General features: G+C 45.7%; 1 protein-coding gene across 1 annotated transcript; it reads left to right on the forward strand.

The window, feature by feature from the left end:
- The first annotated feature begins 2,259 nt into the window (after nucleotides 1-2,259).
- LOC130294320 (nicotinamide N-methyltransferase-like) lies at nucleotides 2,260-20,265 on the forward strand. Its single transcript, XM_056543940.1, has 3 exons — nucleotides 2,260-2,386; nucleotides 4,500-4,707; nucleotides 19,413-20,265. The coding sequence occupies exons 1-3, from the start codon at nucleotides 2,362-2,364 to the stop codon at nucleotides 19,834-19,836; spliced, it is 657 nt and encodes a 218-aa protein (XP_056399915.1). The 5' UTR covers nucleotides 2,260-2,361; the 3' UTR covers nucleotides 19,837-20,265.
- The last annotated feature ends 1,904 nt before the right edge of the window (nucleotides 20,266-22,169 follow it).

Below are 22,169 nucleotides of genomic sequence, written 5' to 3' on the forward strand. Positions count from 1 at the left end.
TTTATGGGGGTATCTAAAATATAGGCCCCTCAATTCCACTTCAGAACTGAACTGGTCCCTGAAAAATCAGATTTAGCAATTTTCTTGAAAATCCAGAAAATTGATGCTAAATTTATAACCCTTCTAACATTCTAAAAAAAGTAAAAGAAAGTTTATCAAATGACAGGAATATAAAGTAGATATATTGTAGTTGTGAATTAATCATTCATTTGGTGCGGCATGACTATTTATGGTACGAGCAGAATTTGTAAAATCTAGAAAAATGCTAATTTTTCATGTTTTTCACAGATTATTTTAAGTTTTTTTTACAAAAAATGCTAAATATATCAATCAAAAATTACCACCAATGTAAAATACTATATGTCACAAAAAAACTATCTCAGAATTGCTTTCATAAGTGAAAGTGTTCCAAAGTTATTACCAAATAAGTGGATGCATGTCAGATTTTGAAAATTTGCCTTGGTCATTAAGGTCAAAACAGACTATTGAGTAAAGGGGTTAAGGTCAAAATGAGTTTTGTCCCCAAGGGGTTAAATTGTACCTCTAATTGTGGTAGCAGGATATGTGCTTAGACTTGCTGGAGACTATTACAATCCATTGACACATTTGCCAGAATTCTCTTGAAAGTCTATTGGACTACTGGCAAATCCGTTCTCAGATTGTGATAGTCTCAAAGAAAGTCACCAGATCAAAAGTGTCGGCAAAATCTAAGCACAATTCCTGCCTCCGGGACTAAAATTAGAGGTACCCTTTAAATATGAAGAATATAGGGGTCTCAGGGTTTAGAAAAGTACTTGTACCCTCTGAAATATCCAGAATTTCAAGGAATTTCTAGAGATAATGATGGGTTGTTGTGGCGCAATTATTTTAAAAATCTGCATTTGTCTTGTATTTTTTGGTTATTGGTTTGTTCTACTGTCATTTCTTGATCTATTCTAAATCTGTTTTTGATCAAGTAGAAAGTTGTTTCCGGGTTCTAGATTTTAGTGAAATGTATCAGTTCTTAGAAACACAAAGCATCAACAACTGTTTTATGCTCAGATTAATAGATATAGAGTAAAGACACATAGTATTCACCTTTGAGTTTCCCATTGATTCATTTTGGCTTGTTATAGCGTTCTCATTTCTTAGATGACACAGGTATGGTGGGCATGCTGTAGGTGCCGGGACAGTAACTGAGACTATAGACTGTTTCACATATTCTAATGCTTCTTCCTGTCTCAAGAGTATGCAACACAGTCTGTAGTCTCAGTTATTGTCCCTGCACCTGCACCCCCTCCCAGCATGCCCACCATTACTGTGTTGTCTATGGAATGAGAACGCTACAATAAACCAAAACAAAGAATTAAGAAAATCAAGGCTGAGTGCTATGTGTCTTTATTCTACATCTATTAATTTATTAAAAAGTTTGACACAGAGTAACGTTTAAGCACCCCCTAGGAAGGTTTGGTGGGAGTAGATTCAGGATTGTGAGCTGTCAGCCAACTGGACCATGGTCGGACTCTATTTGTTTGCCTCAACACTTTATTCTATACTCAGGTTATCACTAATGATAGAAATATTGGACAGATAAAAGGGGGATTACAGAGAGTATTGTTTACTTTGTAGAGCCTGTGTTATTTTGTATTACACAGACACTACTAAAGGGGATTCTACAATGATAAATGTTCCCTGTGGTGACATTTAAGGAACATTAAACTCATACTGCTAGATTCCCCCATAGACTAGAGCAGATAACTGGGGCCATGGCAAAAGGACACATATCTAAAGGGGGAAAAGGATTTACTCAAAACTGATGTCAAATGTATTTAGTTGTATTTTGATGGCCAGTTTGGATTCAGCCCTACACTCAATGGGCCAGGTAGCACAAGGAGTATAAGGAGTAAAAGGGAACCAATCACCAGTTTTACCCTATATAATCAGTGGCAACACATAATAGAGGTTAATATCATGTGTTCTGCCATGTCTGGATGTCCGCTGGTACATCTATAAATGTGAAGTGAACAACTTTTATAAAAGGTCACATGCTGTATGTAAATGAGGCTCAGTTGGGCGTGCGGCTGCTAAAGTAGTCATGGCTACCAGAGCAGTAATCACGCCTATTCAGGCTCAAATAATACCTATCTAGGTATAATTGAGCAGCTCAGTCAGGGTCTGATGTCATTTCTTAGAGGTAGGCTGTCAATCATGTCTAAATAGGAGTGATTAGAGCCTGAATGAGCGTGAGTACAGTGTGGGGAGCCGTGACTTCTTCAGCAGGCCGCATGCCTGGTGACTACTTGAGCATGCCTGGTGACTACTTAAGCCTCATTTACATACTGCATGTGACAGTTATTAAAGTTGTTTTTGCCACATTTGCAGATGTGCCAGCAGACATCCAAACATGGTAGGACACATGATATTAACCTCTATTATGTGTTGCCACTCGTTATATATGGTAAAACTTAATGACGGGTTCCTTTAAGTGGAGATGCAAAGCATCGCTACCTAGCTCCATAAGACAGACAGGAAGCAACAGTACTTAGTGTATCACTGCTTACTGTAGAGGAAGCAGGACTTCTGTCAAAACTACAGGAGCCCCTGCTCTCTTAATTGTTTCCTTGGTGCTATGCTAGTGTAACATTAAAACTATCTACTGAGCATTGAGGCATGCTTTAAATGCCTTACTGCTCAGTTAAACAGTTTGGGGAGAGATAAATTATAGAAGCACTAATGGTTATGATAGCATAAAATATAGCTGCCCTCTCCAACCAAGTAAGGGCTCAGCCACAGCTCCATTGATATGGTTAATAATTACATAACCAGTAGTCCAAATGGAGCTTTGGCTGAGCTGTCCGGTGACCATAAAGGACAGCTATATGGTAATTAATTGCAGCTATTAATATTTCCAGTATACAGGAGAAAGGATTTTTGTTAAAATAAGTGGAGTCCCTGCCCCACTATGAAGTGTCTGTGGTGGTCTAAGCTTGGGCATCAAAGCATCTATTTACTTTGGTATACACTCTCAATTTGCCACAGAGTTTAATACATTTCCCCAAGTTTGTGCATTTGTTTTTTTCCAATGTGTTCAGTCTGCTTCGGGCTCTAGATAGTCAATGTTATTTACCTTTTCCAATTCTTTGTATTTACAATGATTTATGACATGAATGCTTTGTATAGTGTTAGAATTGACCTATAATTAAGGTGAGAGCCCCACACACACCACCCAATACATGTCAGGACAAGCCTATTCTGCAATATACATAGTTACATAGTACGGTCGAAAAAAGACATATGTCCATCAAGTTCAACCAGGGAATTAAGGGGTAGGGGTGTGGCGCGATATTGGGGAAGGGATGGGATTTTATATTTCTTCATAAGCATTAATGTTATTTTGTTCCAGGAATGTATCTAATCCTGTTTTAAAGCTGTTAATTGTTCCTGCTGTGACCAGTTCCTGAGGTAGACCGTTCCATAAATTCACAGTCCTCACGGTAAAGAAGGCGTGTCGCCCCTTGAGACTAAACTTTTTCTTCTCCAGACGGAGGGAGTGACCCTTGTCCTTTGGGGGGGTTTAACCTGGAACAGTTTTTCTCCATATTTTTTGTATGGGCCATTAATATACTTATATACGTTTATCATATCCCCCCTTAAACGTCTCTTCTCAAGACTAAACAATTGTAACTCCTTTAATCGCTCCTCATAGCTCAGATGATCCATGCCCCATATTAGTTTAGTCGCGCGTCTCTGCAGCCTTTCCAACTCCGCAGTGTCCCTTTTATTGACAGGTGCCCAAAACTGAACAGCATATTCCAGGTGAGGCCGTACCAATGCTTTATAAAGGGGGAGTATTATGTCCCTATCCCTTGAGTCCATGCCTCTTTTGATACATGACAATATCCTGCCGGCTTTGGAAGCAGCAGCCTGACATTGTGCTATTCTGTAGTCTGTGATCTACAAGTACACCAAGATCCTTCTCTACCAGTGACTCTGACAGTTTAATCCCCCCTAAGACATACGACGCATGCAGGTTATTAGTACCCAGATGCATAACTTGACATTTATCCACATTGAACCTCATTTGCCAAGTGGATGCCCAGACACTTAGTCTATCCAAGTCATCCTGTAACTTATGCACATCCTCTATAGACTGTACCGTGCTACAAAGCTTAGTGTCATCTGCAAAGATAGAAACAGAGCTGTTAATACCATCCTCTATATCATTAATAAATAAATTAAACAACAGCGGTCCCAGTACTGAACCTTGGGGTACACCACTAATAACCGGGGACTGTAGGCTTTTATAAAGTACTATTTACCTGAAAGTAGTATTCTTAACAAGTTGGCTCTGCTCAAATAATCCTTTTAATGTGATAATAAAAGGTATTAGATTAATGCCACCAAATTTAACACACAAAACATTTCAGGGTTATTTGTGCTTTTAGCTATTGTTTATTTCTACAACATATATAATAGTTTATCATATTTCCTGTTTTAAAATACTGAATTCCTCTCTACAGGTCATATAAGAGGAGATGTCCTGATTGACCTCAGCGTTGGTTCCCTGATTCACCATCTCTATGCACCCAGTGAGTTTTTCAATCACATCATAATACTGAAGGTCCGAGACAGATGTATCCTGGAGCTAAAAAGATGGCTGAACACACGTACTGGAGCATTTGAATGGGGACATGCCACAAAGATTCATGTAGACTTAGAAGGAAAAAGGTAAAATATTTGTCCAAGTTATAGGGGAAACCCATTGTCATTGTCATTACTGTAGAAAAAATAGGAAGCCGATCTAGGACATGTTTAGGCATGACATTTTTTTATGTACATTACTTTTATAATGCTAGATCCTTCTAGAAGAACTGAATTTGACCTCATATCCTCATATTCTGACTTCATATCATGCCCTTATATCTTGTCTTCATGTCCCAATCTCATATCCTGTCCTCATATCTCATATCACTAAATATTCTCTGCACCTATCTGCTGGGCAGTTAGCAGTATGTTTAACCCATTCCCGCTATAGGATTTATGCACACGTCCAATCATCCAACATGTTCACGCATTTGGACTTGGAAACGTCCTAGCGATCTCCGGCACTGCTGTGGGCAGTGCAGAAGATTGGCGATGGGACCTGGCTGTCAATCACAGCCGGAGTCCCGCCACAGCTGCCGGAGCCACGATCGCGTCAGTCCCGGCAGCATTAACCCCATAGATGCCGTGATCAATCCTGATCACGGCATCTATGGTGTTGACAGGGGGAACGCTCTCCCCCTGTTCTCCAACGGTGGTGCCGCGATAAGATCGTGGGTCACCGTTGGTTGCTATGGCAGCAGGAGGTCAGATCATGAACTCCTGTATGCCTGCTACGGAAGCCTGTGAGATCCAGCCAGAGGCTGGATCTCACAGGCTGTAGTGTGTGCAGCTCATCAGGTCATACTGTGCTGCAGTACAAATGTATTGCAGCATAGTATAACCTGTAAAAGGTGTAAAAAATAAAATAAAAAGTTCTTCAATAAAAGTATGAAGTATAAAAAAAATAATAATAATAAATGCCCCTTTCCCAATAAAAGCCCTGTATTATGACAAAAAATCACATCCCAAACACAAATTTATTTTTATTTATTTATTTATTTATATAGCGCCTACAGATTCCGCAGAACTACAAATCATATACATAATAGGTATTGTCACATCTGTAATGACGTCTACTATAAAACTATAATGTAAATTATCCCGCACGGGGAACACCGTAAAAAAAAAAACATAAAAAAGCGCAAAATTTGCCAATTTTGGTACAAATAGCGGAATGAAAAAAGATCAAAAGGTAGCGCGTAGCAAAAAAATATACCAATAAAAAGTAGAGCTCATGCTGCAAAAAATAAGCCCTTACTCAATGGCATCGGATAAAAAATAAAAAAAGTTACGGCTGTTGGAAAATGAATGGCAGAAAAAGAATTTTGTTCAGAAAAGGAAAAAGAACATAGAAAGCTATATAAAAAAATGGGTATCGCCGTAATCGTACTGACCCACAGAATAAATATAACATCACTTTTACCACACAGTGTATACCATAAAAAAAATTAAAAAATGCCAGAAATGTTCCAGTTTTTCACAATGTTTTGAGGTTTTTCACAAAAAATGCTGCATGTCTCAACAAAAATGCACCACTTATATAAAGTACAATATGTCACGAAAAAACTATCCAAGAATCGCTCTGCTCAGAGAATCGCTCAGAAAAAGCATTCTAAAGTTATCACCATTTAAACAGATACATGTCAAATTTTAAATAAAGAGACTGGTCATTGAGGTAAAAAATGGGTCTGTCCTTAAGGGGTTAAGAGTCCTGGGCAATCTCTGCAGCCCGAGAGCAACACAATGAGGAGATGTACCAGAAGACCCATAGACTTGCATGTAACTTCAGAGAAAAAGCTTCCACACTCGCAAAAGAGGGTGGGTTAGTGTTAATTTAATTATTCTATAATTATTTAGCTTACATATAAGTAACATATTTATAAAGTTTAATTTAGACGTAATTTAGACGTTAAATACGTACAAACATACACATGTTGAGTTTTATATTTATAAATAAGTTTATAGGGCCGTCCTCTAAAGCAAGACAGAGATTGTTGCAAGCCGCAGGGTGAAGCTTCCTATGGTGTGATTCCTTTGACTCATTCCAATGCCCGACAGATCAGAACCTTTCTCATATCTTTAACACGTTATCCGTATGGTAAAATCTTCTTCCTCATCATGCCAGGGAGATGTTCCTGCCTGCAGGGATGGTGAGGATATGAAGTTAGGAAGTCTCCCCAGTCCTTGAAGATATTTTAACCCCCTAGCGCAAATGGACGTTTATAAACGTCCATATGCGCGTCCCCAGATATAATGCATGCTCACGAGGTGAGCGTGCATCATACCTGGTGGGTCCCGGTTGCTATAAGCAACCGGGACCCACGCTAATGCCAGACATCGCCGATCGGGCTGATGTCCGGCATTAACTCTTAAGAAGCGGTGATCAAAGTTGATCGCCACATCTAAAAGTGAAAGAAAAAGCATCCCAACTGCTCAGTCAGGCTGATCGGGACCATCACGATAAAATCGCGATGTCCCGATCAGCTAGGACTCAGCAGGAGGGTGGCTTACCTGCCTCCTGCACGTCCGATAGTCGATTGATTGCTCCAAGCCTGAAATCCAGGCTTGAGCAATCAACCGCCGATAACACTGATCAATGCAAAGCTATGGCTTTGCAGTGATCTGTGCTAAAGATCAGTGTGTGCAGTGTTATAGTCCCCTATGGGGGCTATAACACTGCAAAAAAAAAGAAACGGAAGCCCCCAAATGTACAAAATGGCGTTTTATCTTCCATTTTGTCGCACAATGATTTTTTTCTGTTTTGCTGTAGATTTTTGGGTAAAATGACTGATGTCATTACAAAGTAGAATTGGTGGCTCAAAAAATAAGCCATCAAATGGATTTTTAGGTGCAAAATTGAAAGTGTTATGATTTTTAGAAGGTGATGAGGAAAAAAGGAAAATGCAAAAACTGAAAAACCCTCCGTCCTTAAGGGGTTAAAAGAGTTACGCTATGCGCTCCGGCCTCACACGCTGGCCGTGAGCGCATGGTCCCCTTACCTTCTGCTGCCGATGGGGCTGGAACTCGCATCGCGGGACACACCCGCATGCGAGCCCCAGTCCGTCACTCTCCGGGTGTTTCTCCTGCCTCTGCCTCCGCCTCTCTGCTCCGGCTGGCGTGTCCCCGTCCCTTAGGGCGTGCGCGCGCCAGAGCTTTAAGATTTAACGGGCCAGTACGCTCATTAGTGTAACCACCTGTGGCTTATTTATAAATCCCTCCTCAGTTCTCTGCCAGATCTTTGTTGACATGTGCCCTAGAGAAAGCATTCCATTGTATTGCCTTGCCGTGTGCCAGATCTCCTGCTCTTGTGACTTGACCTTGCTCCTCTGCCACCTGCCTACTGAAGTTCTGCTACATCCCGGCTACGCTACTGTGCCACCTGCCCTGACCTACTGCTGTCCTGACTATGAGTTGTCTCATCCCTCCTGTGCCTCGCATCTCCTCAGCCGCCTGTGTGGTCGAGCCGTGCCAGGGGTAGCGACCTGGGTGTCGCCTGCAGCTGAAAGCCCCTCGTGCTTTGCGGCAGGCTCTGGGGAAGACCAGCGGCACCTTAGACTCCGCTCCCTGGTATGGTCCAAGTCATCTGCCACTCAGGTCCAGTGGATCCACATACACCGGAGTTCCTGTTTTCAGAAACATGAGTGTTACAGTAAGATCCGGCCATGGATCCCATTGAGTAACCCCTGCCTGAAGTTGCGGATCTTTCCTTGTTTTGATACATCAGTCACAGCAGTTGACCCGACAGGCGCAGCAATTTTCTCAACTTTCAGCCATGATGCAACAGCTTTTGGCCTTGCAACAGCAGCAGGTACCACAATCTGGCCCACTCCCACCTCCAGCTCCTGCAGTGTCTCCTGGCTCCCAGCTGCACCTGCCTTTGCCTTCCAAGTATGATGGGGATTCCAAGTCATGCAGAGGCTTTGTTACACAGGGCTCCATGCATTTGGAGCTTATGTCTGAACTGTTTCCGACTGAACGTAGTAAGGTAGCCTTTGTCATTAGTTTACTTTCCGGAAAAGTCCTGGCTTGGGCTACACCCCTTTGGGACCTTGGTGATCCAGTATCCTCCAATTTGTCAGCATTCTTGGCAGAATTTTGCTGTGTCTTTGAGGAACCCACACGTGCCTATTCTAACCACTGAACTTGCCTGGAATGAAGAGGCCTTGTGTGCCACATTTAAAAAAGGACTGTCAAGCAGGATTAAAGATGCCCTTGCCACACGAGACCCTCCATCTTCTTTGACTGAACTTATCCACTTGGCCACACGCATTGATGTGCGTTTTGACGAAAGACAGGAGGAATTGTGCTTTGAGAGGGAATCTTCCCGCCTGACACCTGTGTTCCAACATCCACCTCTTCTGTCTCTTGCGCCTCTTGCCAAAGAGGTTATACAAGGAGATCGTTCTCGTCTTATGCAACAGGAGAAGTCACGACGACGCAATGAAAATTTGTGTTTGAACTGTGCTAGCCCGGAGCACTTTCTCAAGGACTGTATAGTTTGCCCACAATTAGGGTATGTGGGAGAGGCGTCCCTGGGTGTGAATACTACCTCTCCATGCTTAACTATTCCTGTACAAGTCTTCGCTTCAGCTTCCTTTAGCACTACAGCATTTTTGGACTCTGGATCAGCAGGTGACTTTATTGATGCGGCTTTAGTCCACAAGTATCATCTTCCTGTTACTCGGCTTGCCAAGCCCTTGTTCATCTCCTCTGTTAATGGACAAAATTTGGATTGAAAAGTTCACTTCCATACTGAATCTCTCATCATGCAAGTGGGAGTTTCGCATAAAGAAAATATTGAATTCTATGTTCTGCCACACTGTACCTCTGAGATTCTTCTTGGTCTTCCTTGGCTGCAACGCCCTTCCCCGCAACTGGATTGGAGAACTGGAGAAATAATTTGCTGGGGACAATCCTGTCAAAATTTTTGCCTCCAACATGTTCTGCGTAAAGTTGTTTCTCGTCTTTCACCTTTACCTGGCCTGCCGCCACGTTACCAAGATTTCTCTGACGTATTCTGCAAGAACCAGGCTGAATCTCTGCTTCCACATCGTCCTTACGACTGCCCTATTGATCTTCTGCCTGGTACCACTCCTCCTCGTTGGAGGATATACCCTCTTTAAGTTCCTGAGACCAAAGCCATGACTGAGTATATCCAGGAGAATCTCCAAAAGGGATTTATCCATAAGTCCTCTTCTCCTGCTGGAGCAGGTTTCTTCTTTGTAGGGAAGAAGGATGGCTCACTCCGTCCATGCATTGACTACAGGGGACTTAATAAAATCACGGTCAAGAACCGTTACCCTCTACCTCTTATCTCAGAACTTTTTGACCATCTACGTGGTGCCAAGGTCTTCTCCATGCTTGACTTACGCGGTGCGTATAACCTCATTCGTGTCCGCAAGGGAGATGAATGGAAAACGGCCTTCAATACTCATGACGGACATTTTGAGTATCTTGTAATGCCTTTTGGTCTCAGCAATGCTCCATCCGTTTTCCAGGAGTTTGTCAATGATATCTTCCATGATCTTCTCTACACCTGTGTTGTCGTATACCTAGATGACATCCTGATCTTCTCTTCCAACTTACAGGAGCTCATGTTCGTCTGGTTCTTCAGCGACTAAGGAAGAATCATCTCTACGCCAAACTGGAGAAATGCCTGTTCGAAAAATCTAGTCTTCCGTTTCTTGGCTACATTGTCTCTCATCAGGGCCTACAGATGGATCCAGATAAGTTGTCTGCAGTATTGGATTGTCCTCGTCCCTCGGGCCTACGTGCTATTCAACACTTTCTGGGATTCGCTAACTATTATTGTCAGTTTATCCCACATTTTTCATCCTTGGTTGCTCCTATTGTGGCTCTCACTAAGAAGGTATCTAATCCTAAATCTTGGCCTTGAGAGGCTGAAGAGGCCTTCTCCCATTTAAAGTCTGCGTTTGCCTCTGCTCCCGTGCTTACAAGACCTGATCCAGAGAGGCCCTTTGCCTTGGAGGTTGATGCCTCATCTATTGGAGCAGGTGCCGCTCTCACTCAGAAAAACGCCAAGGGCAAGAGTGTAATTTGTGGGTTTTTCTCCAAAACTTTCTCTCCTGCTGAGAGGAATTACTCCATTGGAGATCGTGAACTTCTCACTATTAAGCTAGCTTTGGAGGAATGGCGACATTTACTGGAAGGTTCTTCTCATCCGGTCAGCATCTACTCCGATCATAAGAATCTTCTATACCTTCAGTCTGCTCAGCATTTGAACCCCCACCAAGCAAGATGGTCATTGTTCTTTTCCTGATTCAACTTCTTCATTCACTTCCGTCCAGCAGACAAGAACATCAGGGCTGATGCTTTCTCCAGGCCCTCTGACGTCATTGGTTTGGACTCCACGCCTAGGCATATTAATCCTCCTAAACGTTTGATTCCTGCCGCTCCTGCCGAGATTCAGCAAGTTCATCTGGGAAAATCCTTTGTGCCCACCAGATTGAGATGCAAGGTCCTGAAATGGGGTCATTCTTCCTTGACAGCAGGACATCCTGGAATACGCAAGACCCTACTTCTTATTTCCTGGCACTACTGATGGCCCCATCTTGAACGTGATGTTTCTGATTTTGTTCGGTCCTGTGTAACTTGTGCCCGTGACAAAACTCCTCGGCAAAGACCTGTAGGACTCTTACAGCCTTTACCCATTCCAGAGACTCCCTGGTCCCATATCGCCATGGATTTCATCACCGATTTGCCACCTTCTCATAATAACACTGTCATCTGGGTCGTGGTAGATCAGTTTTCCAAGATGGCTAATTTTATTCCTCTACCAGGTCTTCCTTCTGCTCCGCAGCTGGTGAAGTACTTCTTGTTGCATGTCTTTCGTTTACATGGTCTTCCACAGCATATCGTTTCGGATCGAGGTGTGCAGTTTGTCTCTAAGTTCTGGCGAGCCCTTTGTAACCGTCTGGACATCAATCTGGACTTCTCCTCGGCCTACCACACTCAGTCCAACGGTCAGATGGAGAGGGTCAATCAAATCCCTGAGACTTATCTTCGGCATTTTTTTTTCAGCTCGCCAAGATGATTGGGTCAACCTTTTCCCCTGGGCTGAATTCTCATATAATCTTAAGGATTCCGAGTCCACGAGGTCGTCTCCCTATTTTGTTGTCTACGGACTCCATCTCCGTCCTCCTCTTCCTCTCCCAGTCTCCTCTGGTGTGCCTGCTGTTGATGAGCTGGTCTGTGACTTCTCCACCATCTGGCAACAGACCCGACAGTCGTTGTCCCATGCTTCTTCACACATGAAGGTGCAAGTGGATAAAGGTAGAAGACCTTGTCCGTCCTTCTCTCCTGGTGACATGGTGTGGCTTGCATCCAAATACATCCACTTCAAGATCCCCTGTTACAAGCCTGGTCCCCGCTACCTTGGTTCCTTCCAGATTCCACAAAAGATCAATCCTGTCTCCTACAAACTCTGTTTACCTGCTACGTTACATATTTTCAATTCCTTCCATGCCTCTCTTCTCAAGTCTCTTGTTGTAAACCGGTTTTCTCAGAAGAATCTTGTCCCAACACCTGTCTCCAGCTCATCTGATGTCTACAAAGTTAAACAGATTCTTGCTGCAAAAACTGTGAGAGGTAAAAAAATGTTTTTGGTCAACTGGGAAGATTACGGTCCTGAGGAGAGATCTTGGGAACCTGAGGAGAATATCCTGGACCGTGACCTTCTCAGGAGTTTTCTCTCTTGCAAAAGGAGGGGGAGACCAAAGGGGGGCTGGCCGTGAGCTCATGGCCCCCTTACCTTCTGCTGCCGACGTGGCTGGGATTCACATCGTGGGAAGCACCCGCATGCAAGCCCCAGTCCGTCACTCTCCGGGTGTTTCTCCTGCCTCTGCCTCTCTGTTCCGGCGTGTGTGTCCCCGTGCCTTAGAGCGTGCGCGCCCCAGAGCTTTAAGATTTAAAGGGCCAGTACGCTCATTAGTGTAACCACTTGTGGCTTATTTATAAATTTCTCCACCCTCCTCAGTTCTCTGCCGGATCTTTGTTGCCTTGTGCCCTAGAGAAAGTGTTCCATTGTATTGCCTTGCCGTGTGCCAGATCTCCTGCTCTGGTGACTTGACCTTGCTCCTCTGCTGCCTGCCTACTAAACTCCTGCTATGTCCCGACTACGCTACTGTACCGCCTGCCCTGACCTACTGCTATCCTGACTATGAGTTGTCTCATCCCTCCGGTGCCTTGCATCTCCTCAGCTGCCTGTGTGGTCGAGCCGTGCCAGGGGTAGCGACCTGGGTGTCGCCTGCAGCTGCAAGTCCATCCTGCTTTGCGGCAGGCTCTGGTGAAGGCCAGTGGCACCTTAGACTCCGCTCCCTGGTACGGTCCGAGTCATCTGCCACACAGTTCCAGCGGATCCACATACACCGGAGTTCCTGTCTTCAGAAACGTGAGTGTTATAGACATCTTTCATTTTACTATAAGATGTACAGTGAAACAAAAAAAAATTCACTTGTGGGGTGAGAGGGTACTGTCACGATGCCGGCTGGCAGGTAGTGGATCCTCTGTGCCAGAGAGGGATTGGCGTGGACCGTGCTAGTGGATCGGTTCTAAGTCACTACTGGTTTTCACCAGAGCCCGCCGCAAAGCGGGATGGTCTTGCTGCGGCGGTAGTGACCAGGTCGTATCCACTAGCAACGGCTCAACCTCTCTGACTGCTGAAGATAGGCGCGGTACAAGGGAGTAGACAGAAGCAAGGTCGGACGTAGCAGAAGGTCGGGGCAGGCAGCAAGGATCGTAGTCGGGGGCAACGGCAGGAGGTCTGGAACACAGGCTAGGAACACACAAGGAAACGCTTTCACTGGCACAATGGCAACAAGATCCGGCGAGGGAGTGAAGGGGAAGTGAGGTATAAATAGGGAGTGCACAGGTGAACACACTAATTGGAACCACTGCGCCAATCAGCGGCGCAGTGGCCCTTTAAATCGCAGAGACCCGGCGCGCGCGCGCCCTAGGGAGCGGGGCCGCGCGCGCCGGGACAGGACAGACGGAGAGCGAGTCAGGTACGGGAGCCGGGATGCGCATCGCGAGCGGGCGCTACTCGCATCGCGAATCGCATCCCGGCTGGAGACGGTATCGCAGCGCACCGGGTCAGTGGAGCTGCCCGGAGCGCTGCGGTAGCGAGAGAGAAGCGAGCGCTCCGGGGAGGAGCGGGGACCCGGAGCGCTCGGCGTAACAGTACCCCCCCCCCTTGGGTCTCCCCCTCTTCTTAGAGCCTGAGAACCTGAGGAGCAGACTTTTGTCTAGGATGTTGTCCTCAGGTTCCCAGGATCTCTCTTCAGGTCCACAGCCCTCCCAATCCACCAAAAAGAACTTTTTTCCTCTGACCGTCTTGGAGGCCAGTATCTCTTTCACTGAGAAGACGTCAGAAGAACCGGAGACAGGAGTGGGAGAAACTAATTTGGGAGAGAAACGGTTGATGATGAGTGGTTTAAGAAGAGAGACATGAAAGGCATTAGGAATACGGAGAGAAGGAGGAAGAAGAAGTTTGTAAGAGACAGGATTAATTTGGCACAAGACTTTGAAGGGACCAAGATAGCGTGGACCCAGTTTGTAACTGGGGACACGAAAGCGGACATATTTAGCGGAGAGCCATACCTTGTCTCCGGGAGCAAAAATGGGGGGAGCTCTTCTTTTCTTATCGGCAAACTTTTTCATGCGAGATGAAGCCTGTAAAAGAGAAACTTGGGTCTCTTTCCATATGGTGGAAAGATCACGAGTCACTTCATCTACCGCGGGCAAACCAGAGGGCAAGGGAGTAGGGAGGGGGGGAAGAGGGTGACGGCCGTACACCACGAAAAATGGGGATTTGGAGGAAGATTCAGAGACTCTAAAGTTATACGAGAATTCGGCCCATGGTAGAAGATCTGCCCAATCATCCTGGCGGGAGGAAACAAAATGTCGTAAATAATCACCCAAGACCTGGTTAATTCTTTCTACTTGTCCATTGGATTGAGGATGATATGCAGAAGAAAAGTTTAATTTAATCTTGAGTTGTTTACAGAGAGCCCTCCAGAATTTTGACACGAATTGGACGCCTCTATCCGAGACTATTTGTGTGGGCAACCCGTGAAGACGAAAAATGTGTACAAAAAATTGTTTAGCCAACTGAGGCGCTGAAGGAAGACCAGGAAGAGGGATGAAATGTGCCATCTTGGAGAATCGATCAACGACCACCCAAACAACAGTGTTGCCACGGGATGGGGGTAGGTCTGTAATAAAATCCATACCAATCAGAGACCAAGGCTGTTCGGGGACAGGCAGAGGATGAAGAAAACCAGCGGGCTTCTGGCGAGGAGTCTTATCCCGAGCACAGACAGTGCAGGCTCGCACAAAGTCCACGACATCCGTCTCCAGAGTCGGCCACCAATAGAAGCGAGAGATGAGTTGCACAGATTTCTTGATGCCTGTATGACCTGCGAGATGGGAGGAGTGACCCCATTTGAGGATTCCGAGGCGTTGGCGTGGAGAGACGAAGGTCTTTCCTGGAGGAGTTTGCCTGATGGAGGCTGGAGAAGTGGAGATCAGGCAGTAAGGAGGAATGATGTGTTGCGGAGAGAGTTCAACTTCCGAGGCATCCGAGGAACGAGAGAGAGCATCGGCCCTAATGTTCTTATCGGCAGGCCGAAAGTGAATTTCAAAATTAAATCGGGCAAAGAACAGAGACCACCTGGCCTGGCGAGGATTCAGCCGTTGGGCAGACTGGAGATAGGAGAGGTTCTTGTGATCGGTGTAAATAATAACAGGAAATCTTGATCCCTCCAGCAGATGCCTCCATTCCTCAAGTGCTAATTTAATGGCTAGAAGCTCTCGATCCCCGATGGAGTAGTTCCTCTCCGCCGGAGAGAAGGTCCTAGAAAAAAACCCACAAGTAACAGCATGCCCGGAAGAATTTTTTTGTAGAAGGACCGCTCCAGCTCCTACAGAGGAGGCATCAACCTCCAATAGGAAGGGTTTAGATGGGTCAGGTCTGGAGAGCACGGGAGCCGAAGAAAAGGCAGACTTGAGCCGTTTAAAGGCGTCTTCCGCTTGAGGAGGCCAAGACTTGGTATTGGCATTTTTTTTGGTTAAAGCCACGATAGGGGCCACAACGGTAGAAAAATGTGGAATAAATTGCCTGTAATAATTGGCGAACCCCAAAAAACGTTGGATAGCACGGAGTCCGGAGGGGCGTGGCCAATCTAAGACGGCAGAGAGTTTGTCTGGATCCATTTGTAGTCCCTGGCCAGAGACCAAGTATCCTAGGAAAGGAAGAGATTGGCATTCAAACAGACATTTCTCTATCTTGGCATAAAGTTGATTGTCACGAAGTCTCTGAAGAACCATACGGACATGCTGGCGGTGTTCTTCTAGATTGGCAGAAAAAATCAGGATATCGTCCAGATATACAACAACACAGGAGTATAAGAGATCACGAAAAATTTCATTAACAAAGTCTTGGAAGACGGCAGGGGCGTTGCACAGGCCAAAGGGCATGACCAGATACTCAAAGTGTCCATCTCTAGTGTTAAATGCCGTTTTCCATTCATCCCCCTCTCTGATGCGGATGAGATTATAAGCACCTCTTAAGTCCAGTTTGGTAAAGATGTGGGCACCTTGGAGGCGATCAAAGAGTTCAGAGATGAGGGGTAGAGGGTAGCGGTTCTTTATCGTGATTTTATTAAGACCGCGGTAGTCAATGCAAGGGCGTAGAGAGCCATCTTTTTTGGACACAAAGAAAAATCCGGCTCCGGCAGGAGAGGAGGATTTACGGATAAAGCCTTTTTTTAAATTTTCCTGGATGTACTCCGACATAGCAAGAGTCTCTGGGGCGGACAGAGGATAGATTCTGCCCCGGGGTGGAGTAGTGCCCGGGAGGAGGTCAATAGGACAATCATAAGGCCTGTGAGGAGGTAGAGTCTCAGCTTGTTTTTTGCAAAAAACATCCGCAAAGTCCATATAGGCCTTAGGGAGACCGGTTACAGGGGGAACCACAGAGTCACGGCAAGGGGTACTGGGAACCGGTTTTAGGCAGTCCTTGAAACAAGAGGGCCCCCAACTCTTGATCTCCCCAGTGGACCAATCCAGGGTTGGGGAATGGAGTTGAAGCCAGGGTAGTCCAAGGAGGATTTCGGAAGTGCAATTGGGGAGGACCAAAAATTCAATCTTCTCATGATGAGGTCCGATGCACATTAGAAGGGGCTCCGTGCGGAAACGTATGGTACAATCCAATCTTTCATTGTTTACACAAGTGATGTAGAGGGGTCTGGCGAGACTGGTCACTGGGATGTTGAACCTGTTGACGAGAGAGGCCAAAATAAAATTTCCTGCAGATCCGGAATCCAAGAAGGCCATAGTAGAGAAGGAGAAGGCAGAGGCAGATATCCGCACAGGCACAGTAAGACGTGGAGAAGCAGAGTAGACATCAAGGACTGTCTCACCTTTGTGCGGAGTCAGCGTACGTCTTTCCAGGCGGGGAGGACGGATAGGACAATCCTTCAGGAAGTGTTCGGTACTGGCACAGTACAGACAGAGATTCTCCATGCGGCGTCGTGTCCTCTCTTGAGGTGTCAGGCGAGACCGGTCGACCTGCATAGCCTCCACGGCGGGAGGCACAGAAACGGATTGCAGGGGACCAGAGGAGAGAGGAGCCGGGGAGAAAAAACATATCCTGGCGGAGCTCCTGACGCCTTTCGGAAAAACGCATGTCAATGCGAGTGGCAAGATGGATGAGTTCATGTAGGTTAGCAGGGATTTCTCGTGCGGCCAGAACATCTTTAATGTTGCTGGATAGGCCTTTTTTAAAGGTCGCGCAGAGGGCCTCATTATTCCAGGATAATTCTGAAGCAAGAGTACGGAATTGTACGGCGTACTCGCCAACGGAAGAATTACCCTGGACCAGGTTCAACAGGGCAGTCTCAGCAGAAGAGGCTCGGGCAGGTTCCTCAAAGACACTTCGAATTTCTGAGAAGAAGGAGTGTATAGAGGCAGTGACGGGGTCATTGCGGTCCCAGAGCGGTGTGGCCCATGACAGAGCTTTTCCAGACAGAAGGCTGACTACGAAAGCCACCTTAGACCTTTCAGTAGGGAACTGGTCCGACATCATCTCCAAGTGCAGGGAACATTGGGAAAGAAAGCCACGGCAGAATTTAGAGTCCCCATCAAATTTATCCGGCAAGGATAGTCGTAGACCAGAACCGGCCACTCGCTGCGGAGGAGGTGCAGGAGCTGGCGGAGGAGATGATTGCTGAAGCTGTGGTAGTAGCTGCTGTAGCATCACGGTCAGTTGAGACAGCTGTTGGCCTTGTTGCGCTATCTGTTGTGACTGCTGGGCGACCACCGTGGTGAGGTCGGCAACAACTGGCAGAGGAACTTCAGCGGGATCCATGGCCGGATCTACTGTCACGATGCCGGCTGGCAGGTAGTGGATCCTCTGTGCCAGAGAGGGATTGGCGTGGACCGTGCTAGTGGATCGGTTCTAAGTCACTACTGGTTTTCACCAGAGCCCGCCGCAAAGCGGGATGGTCTTGCTGCGGCGGTAGTGACCAGGTCGTATCCACTAGCAACGGCTCAACCTCTCTGACTGCTGAAGATAGGCGCGGTACAAGGGAGTAGACAGAAGCAAGGTCGGACGTAGCAGAAGGTCGGGGCAGGCAGCAAGGATCGTAGTCGGGAGCAACGGCAGGAGGTCTGGAACACAGGCTAGGAACACACAAGGAAACGCTTTCACTGGCACAATGGCAACAAGATCCGGCGAGGGAGTGAAGGGGAAGTGAGGTATAAATAGGGAGTGCACAGGTGAACACACTAATTGGAACCACTGCGCCAATCAGCGGCGCAGTGGCCCTTTAAATCGCAGAGACCCGGCGCGCGCGCGCCCTAGGGAGCGGGGCCGCGCGCGCCGGGACAGGACAGACGGAGAGCGAGTCAGGTACGGGAGCCGGGATGCGCATCGCGAGCGGGCGCTACCCGCATCGCGAATCGCATCCCGGCTGGAGACGGTATCGCAGCGCACCGGGTCAGTGGAGCTGCCCGGAGCGCTGCGGTAGCGAGAGAGAAGCGAGCGCTCCGGGGAGGAGCGGGGACCCGGAGCGCTCGGCGTAACAGGTACTACTTTAAAAAGATTCAAACAATTTTCACAGAATTACCATGCTTAACTTTTCCGTATTCTGACTTTTTAATTTTACATATATTGGGCTGAATGAGATGTATTTTTTTTTGCAAATGATTTATACTTTTTATTGGTACTATAAAAAAATTTTACAAGACTTTTTGTTAATTTTTTCTCAGAAATATGACAAAAAAAATCTTCATTTCTTGGGTTTGGTATTTTTTTTTTTTTACTTTACACTGTTCACCATGCACAATCATAAACATTATAGTTTGATAGTTCTGACAGTTCTGCACATATTATTTGCAATTGTTAGATTGTATTCACTGAGGAATGCTGTGCTATTGAATAACATTGTGCAGTTTGACCGACATTCTGTTGATATAGCCTGGCTCTGGCTTTTAAATCGTTACATTTGTGTTGAGTGCCCAACTACTGATAGTAGCTGTCACAGTCACCACCTATCAATATAGACACTAAACACTTCAGGTTATACAGGAATGTCCTGAGGCATTAATTCCACTATGGCAAGAGAGTACAAGTGCCCTGTGTTATCTAGGGGTTACGATTAATACAATAATTTTGGTCACCAATAGTCAATGTCTATTTATTTATTTTTTATTTATTTATTTTTCTGCCCTATTGAGTGTTTGACAATCATTTTTTCCATGTACTTCAGCATCGAGTTACAGGACAAAGAAGGAAAAGTGAGAGAAGCCGCTCAACATGTCGCAAAATGTAACCTTGACAAAGAAAATATAATAGATCCGGTGATCTTACCACCAGCAGATTGTATCATCAGCGCTTGGCTCCTAGATCCTATCTGCAAAGATAAAGATGACTACATCAGATATATCAGGAAGTTCTCACAGTTACTGAAACCTGGAGGACACCTCATGTTAGTTGGGTGTTTAGGTACAACATATTTCACAGTTGGGAAAGACAAGTTCCATGCTCTCACATATGATGAGGATTTTGTCAGGAAAGCTCTAATTGGAGAAGGATTTATTATTGATATCTGTGTGAGTAAGAAGGCAACAGGTATAAGTCCCCTTGTTGACCATAAGGGCGTCCTATTCATTTCAGCTCACAAGGAGAAATAAGTCTCAGTAAAAACTTAAAAGTTAAGTCTTCATGTCCAGAGTTTATATATAAAGCTATAGCTAAAGAAATAATAATTATTATAACAGGGCTCCCTATATGATTTTATTCACCTGCAATTATTTATTCATTTGTGTCTAGTGCATGATATATGTGTATGGGAATATAATTGCCCAGTCTTTAATATAAAAAAATATTGTGTATTATAATTCCAGGAGATATTTATATATATTTCTTTGATAAATACCTCCAAGAATCCTTATTATTTTAAGATTTTACCTTAGGTTATATGTTATGAATATATCATAGGACTTATTGTGAACTAATAATGACCCCTAAATCCTGATCAGTTTGGTATCTGAAGAGCTTAGCATTAGTTGCTTTATTTTGCTTCCTGTTTGCTATATATTACTAATGCAAATAAAAATAATCTGAACACATTTATCTGCTTGTTTTATTAATTTTATTTTATTTATTTATTTATTTATTTATTTATACTCGAGTATAAGCCGTCCCGAATTTAAGCCGAGGCCCCTAATTTCACTCCAAAAACCCAGGAAAAAAAAAAAAAAGTTATTGACTCGACTATAAGCCTAGGGTGGAAAAAACATCATCCTCCCCATGTCATCGTCCAGACCCCCATCATTAACACCCCCGTCATTATCACCCCCATCATCATCCCCCTTGTCATCATCCCCCTTGTCATCATCCCCCTTGTCATCATCCCCCTTGTCATCATCCCCCTTGTCATCATCCCCCCCTTCATCATCACAGTCTGTCAATCCCTTCTCAGTGGTCTTCAACCTGCGGACCTCCAGATGTTGCAAAACTACAACTCCTGGCATGCCTGGACAGCCATCGGCTGTCTGGGCATGCTGGGAGTTGTAGTTTTGAAACATCTGGAGGTCCGCAGGTTGAAGACCACTGCTGCCTTCATCATCATCCAGACCCCCCTTTTGTTTTCTACTCCCCCCCGGTGGGAAGGAAGGGTGAGCTGGTTCAGGCCATCCATATTCGACCACCTATGCTGCAGGGACCTACCGGTGGGGAGGGTTAGTCGTTCCAGGCTGTCCATCTTCACTGGGAGGCCCTCTTCTCCGCTCCGGGCCAGCCACAGACTAGTGACGTTGCCTTGTCGACGACACGCAGGGACGTCCTTGCGCAGCAGACGTCCGTGACGTCTCTGCGCACGAACATCCCTGCACAATGGTGTCAATGCAGCGTCACTAGTTCGGGGCCGGCCCGGAGCGGAGAAGAGGGCCTCCCAGTGAAGATGGGCAGCCTAGAACGACTAACTCTCCCCACTGGATGGACACTGCAGCATAGATGGCCCGGACCAGCAGGTTGAAAACCACTGAGAAGGGATTGACAGGCGAGGATGGACAGCCGGGACCATCCCCTCACAGCTAAAACCAGAAACTTTTTTTGTTCACTTGAGTATAAGCCGAGGGAGGAGTTTTAAGCACGAAAAATTGTGCTGAAAAACTCAGTTTATACTGAAGTATATACTGTATGTGCCTTGCATATTTTATAAACCTTGCTTTTTGCAAAGTAATAATATTGGGTGGGATGTATTATATAGTGTTCAATAACTAATTACAAACATTAAAGGGGTACTCCGCCCCCAGACATCTTATCCCCTATCCAAAGGATAGGGGATAAGATGTCAGATCGCCACGGTCCCGCTACTGGGGAGCCCCGGGATCGCCGCTGCGGCAGCGTGACGTCATGGCTCCGCCCCTTGTGACATCACGGCCCGTCCACTTAATGCAAGTCTGTGGCAGGGGGCGTGACGACCGCCACGCCCCCTCTCATAGACATGTATTGAGGGGGGAGTGCCGTGACGTCACGAGGGGCGGAGCTGTGACGTAACGATGCTCCGGCCCCTGTATTGCCCGTCATTACGTGCAGAGCTAACTCGCTCTGTGCAGTAATGATAGCGCGGTGCCGCAGCGGTGATCCCAGGGCTCCCCAGTAGCGGGACCGCGGTGATCTGACATGTTATCCCCTGTCCTTTGGATAGGGGATAAGATGTCTGGGGGCAGAGTACCCCTTTAACCAAAAACAGATCATATCAGAGATATCTGCTTTTGTATCTGACAGATACACCTTTAGTGTCATGAACAGGGCCAATCCACTGTGTCATAGGTTACATGGTTAGTACAGTTGAAAAAAGACGCATGTCCAGTAGGTTCAATCAGGGAACTAAGGTATCAGATGGTCTAAACTGCTAATCTTTAGTAAAAAAAAAAAGATGTTTTATTTAACCTCAAACTTAAAGGAATACTTTGCCCCCAGACATTGTATACACTATCCAAAGGATAGGGGATAAAAT

The sequence above is a fragment of the Hyla sarda genome, chromosome 10, assembly GCF_029499605.1.
Source record: "Hyla sarda isolate aHylSar1 chromosome 10, aHylSar1.hap1, whole genome shotgun sequence".
NCBI classification, from domain to species: domain Eukaryota; kingdom Metazoa; phylum Chordata; class Amphibia; order Anura; family Hylidae; genus Hyla; species Hyla sarda.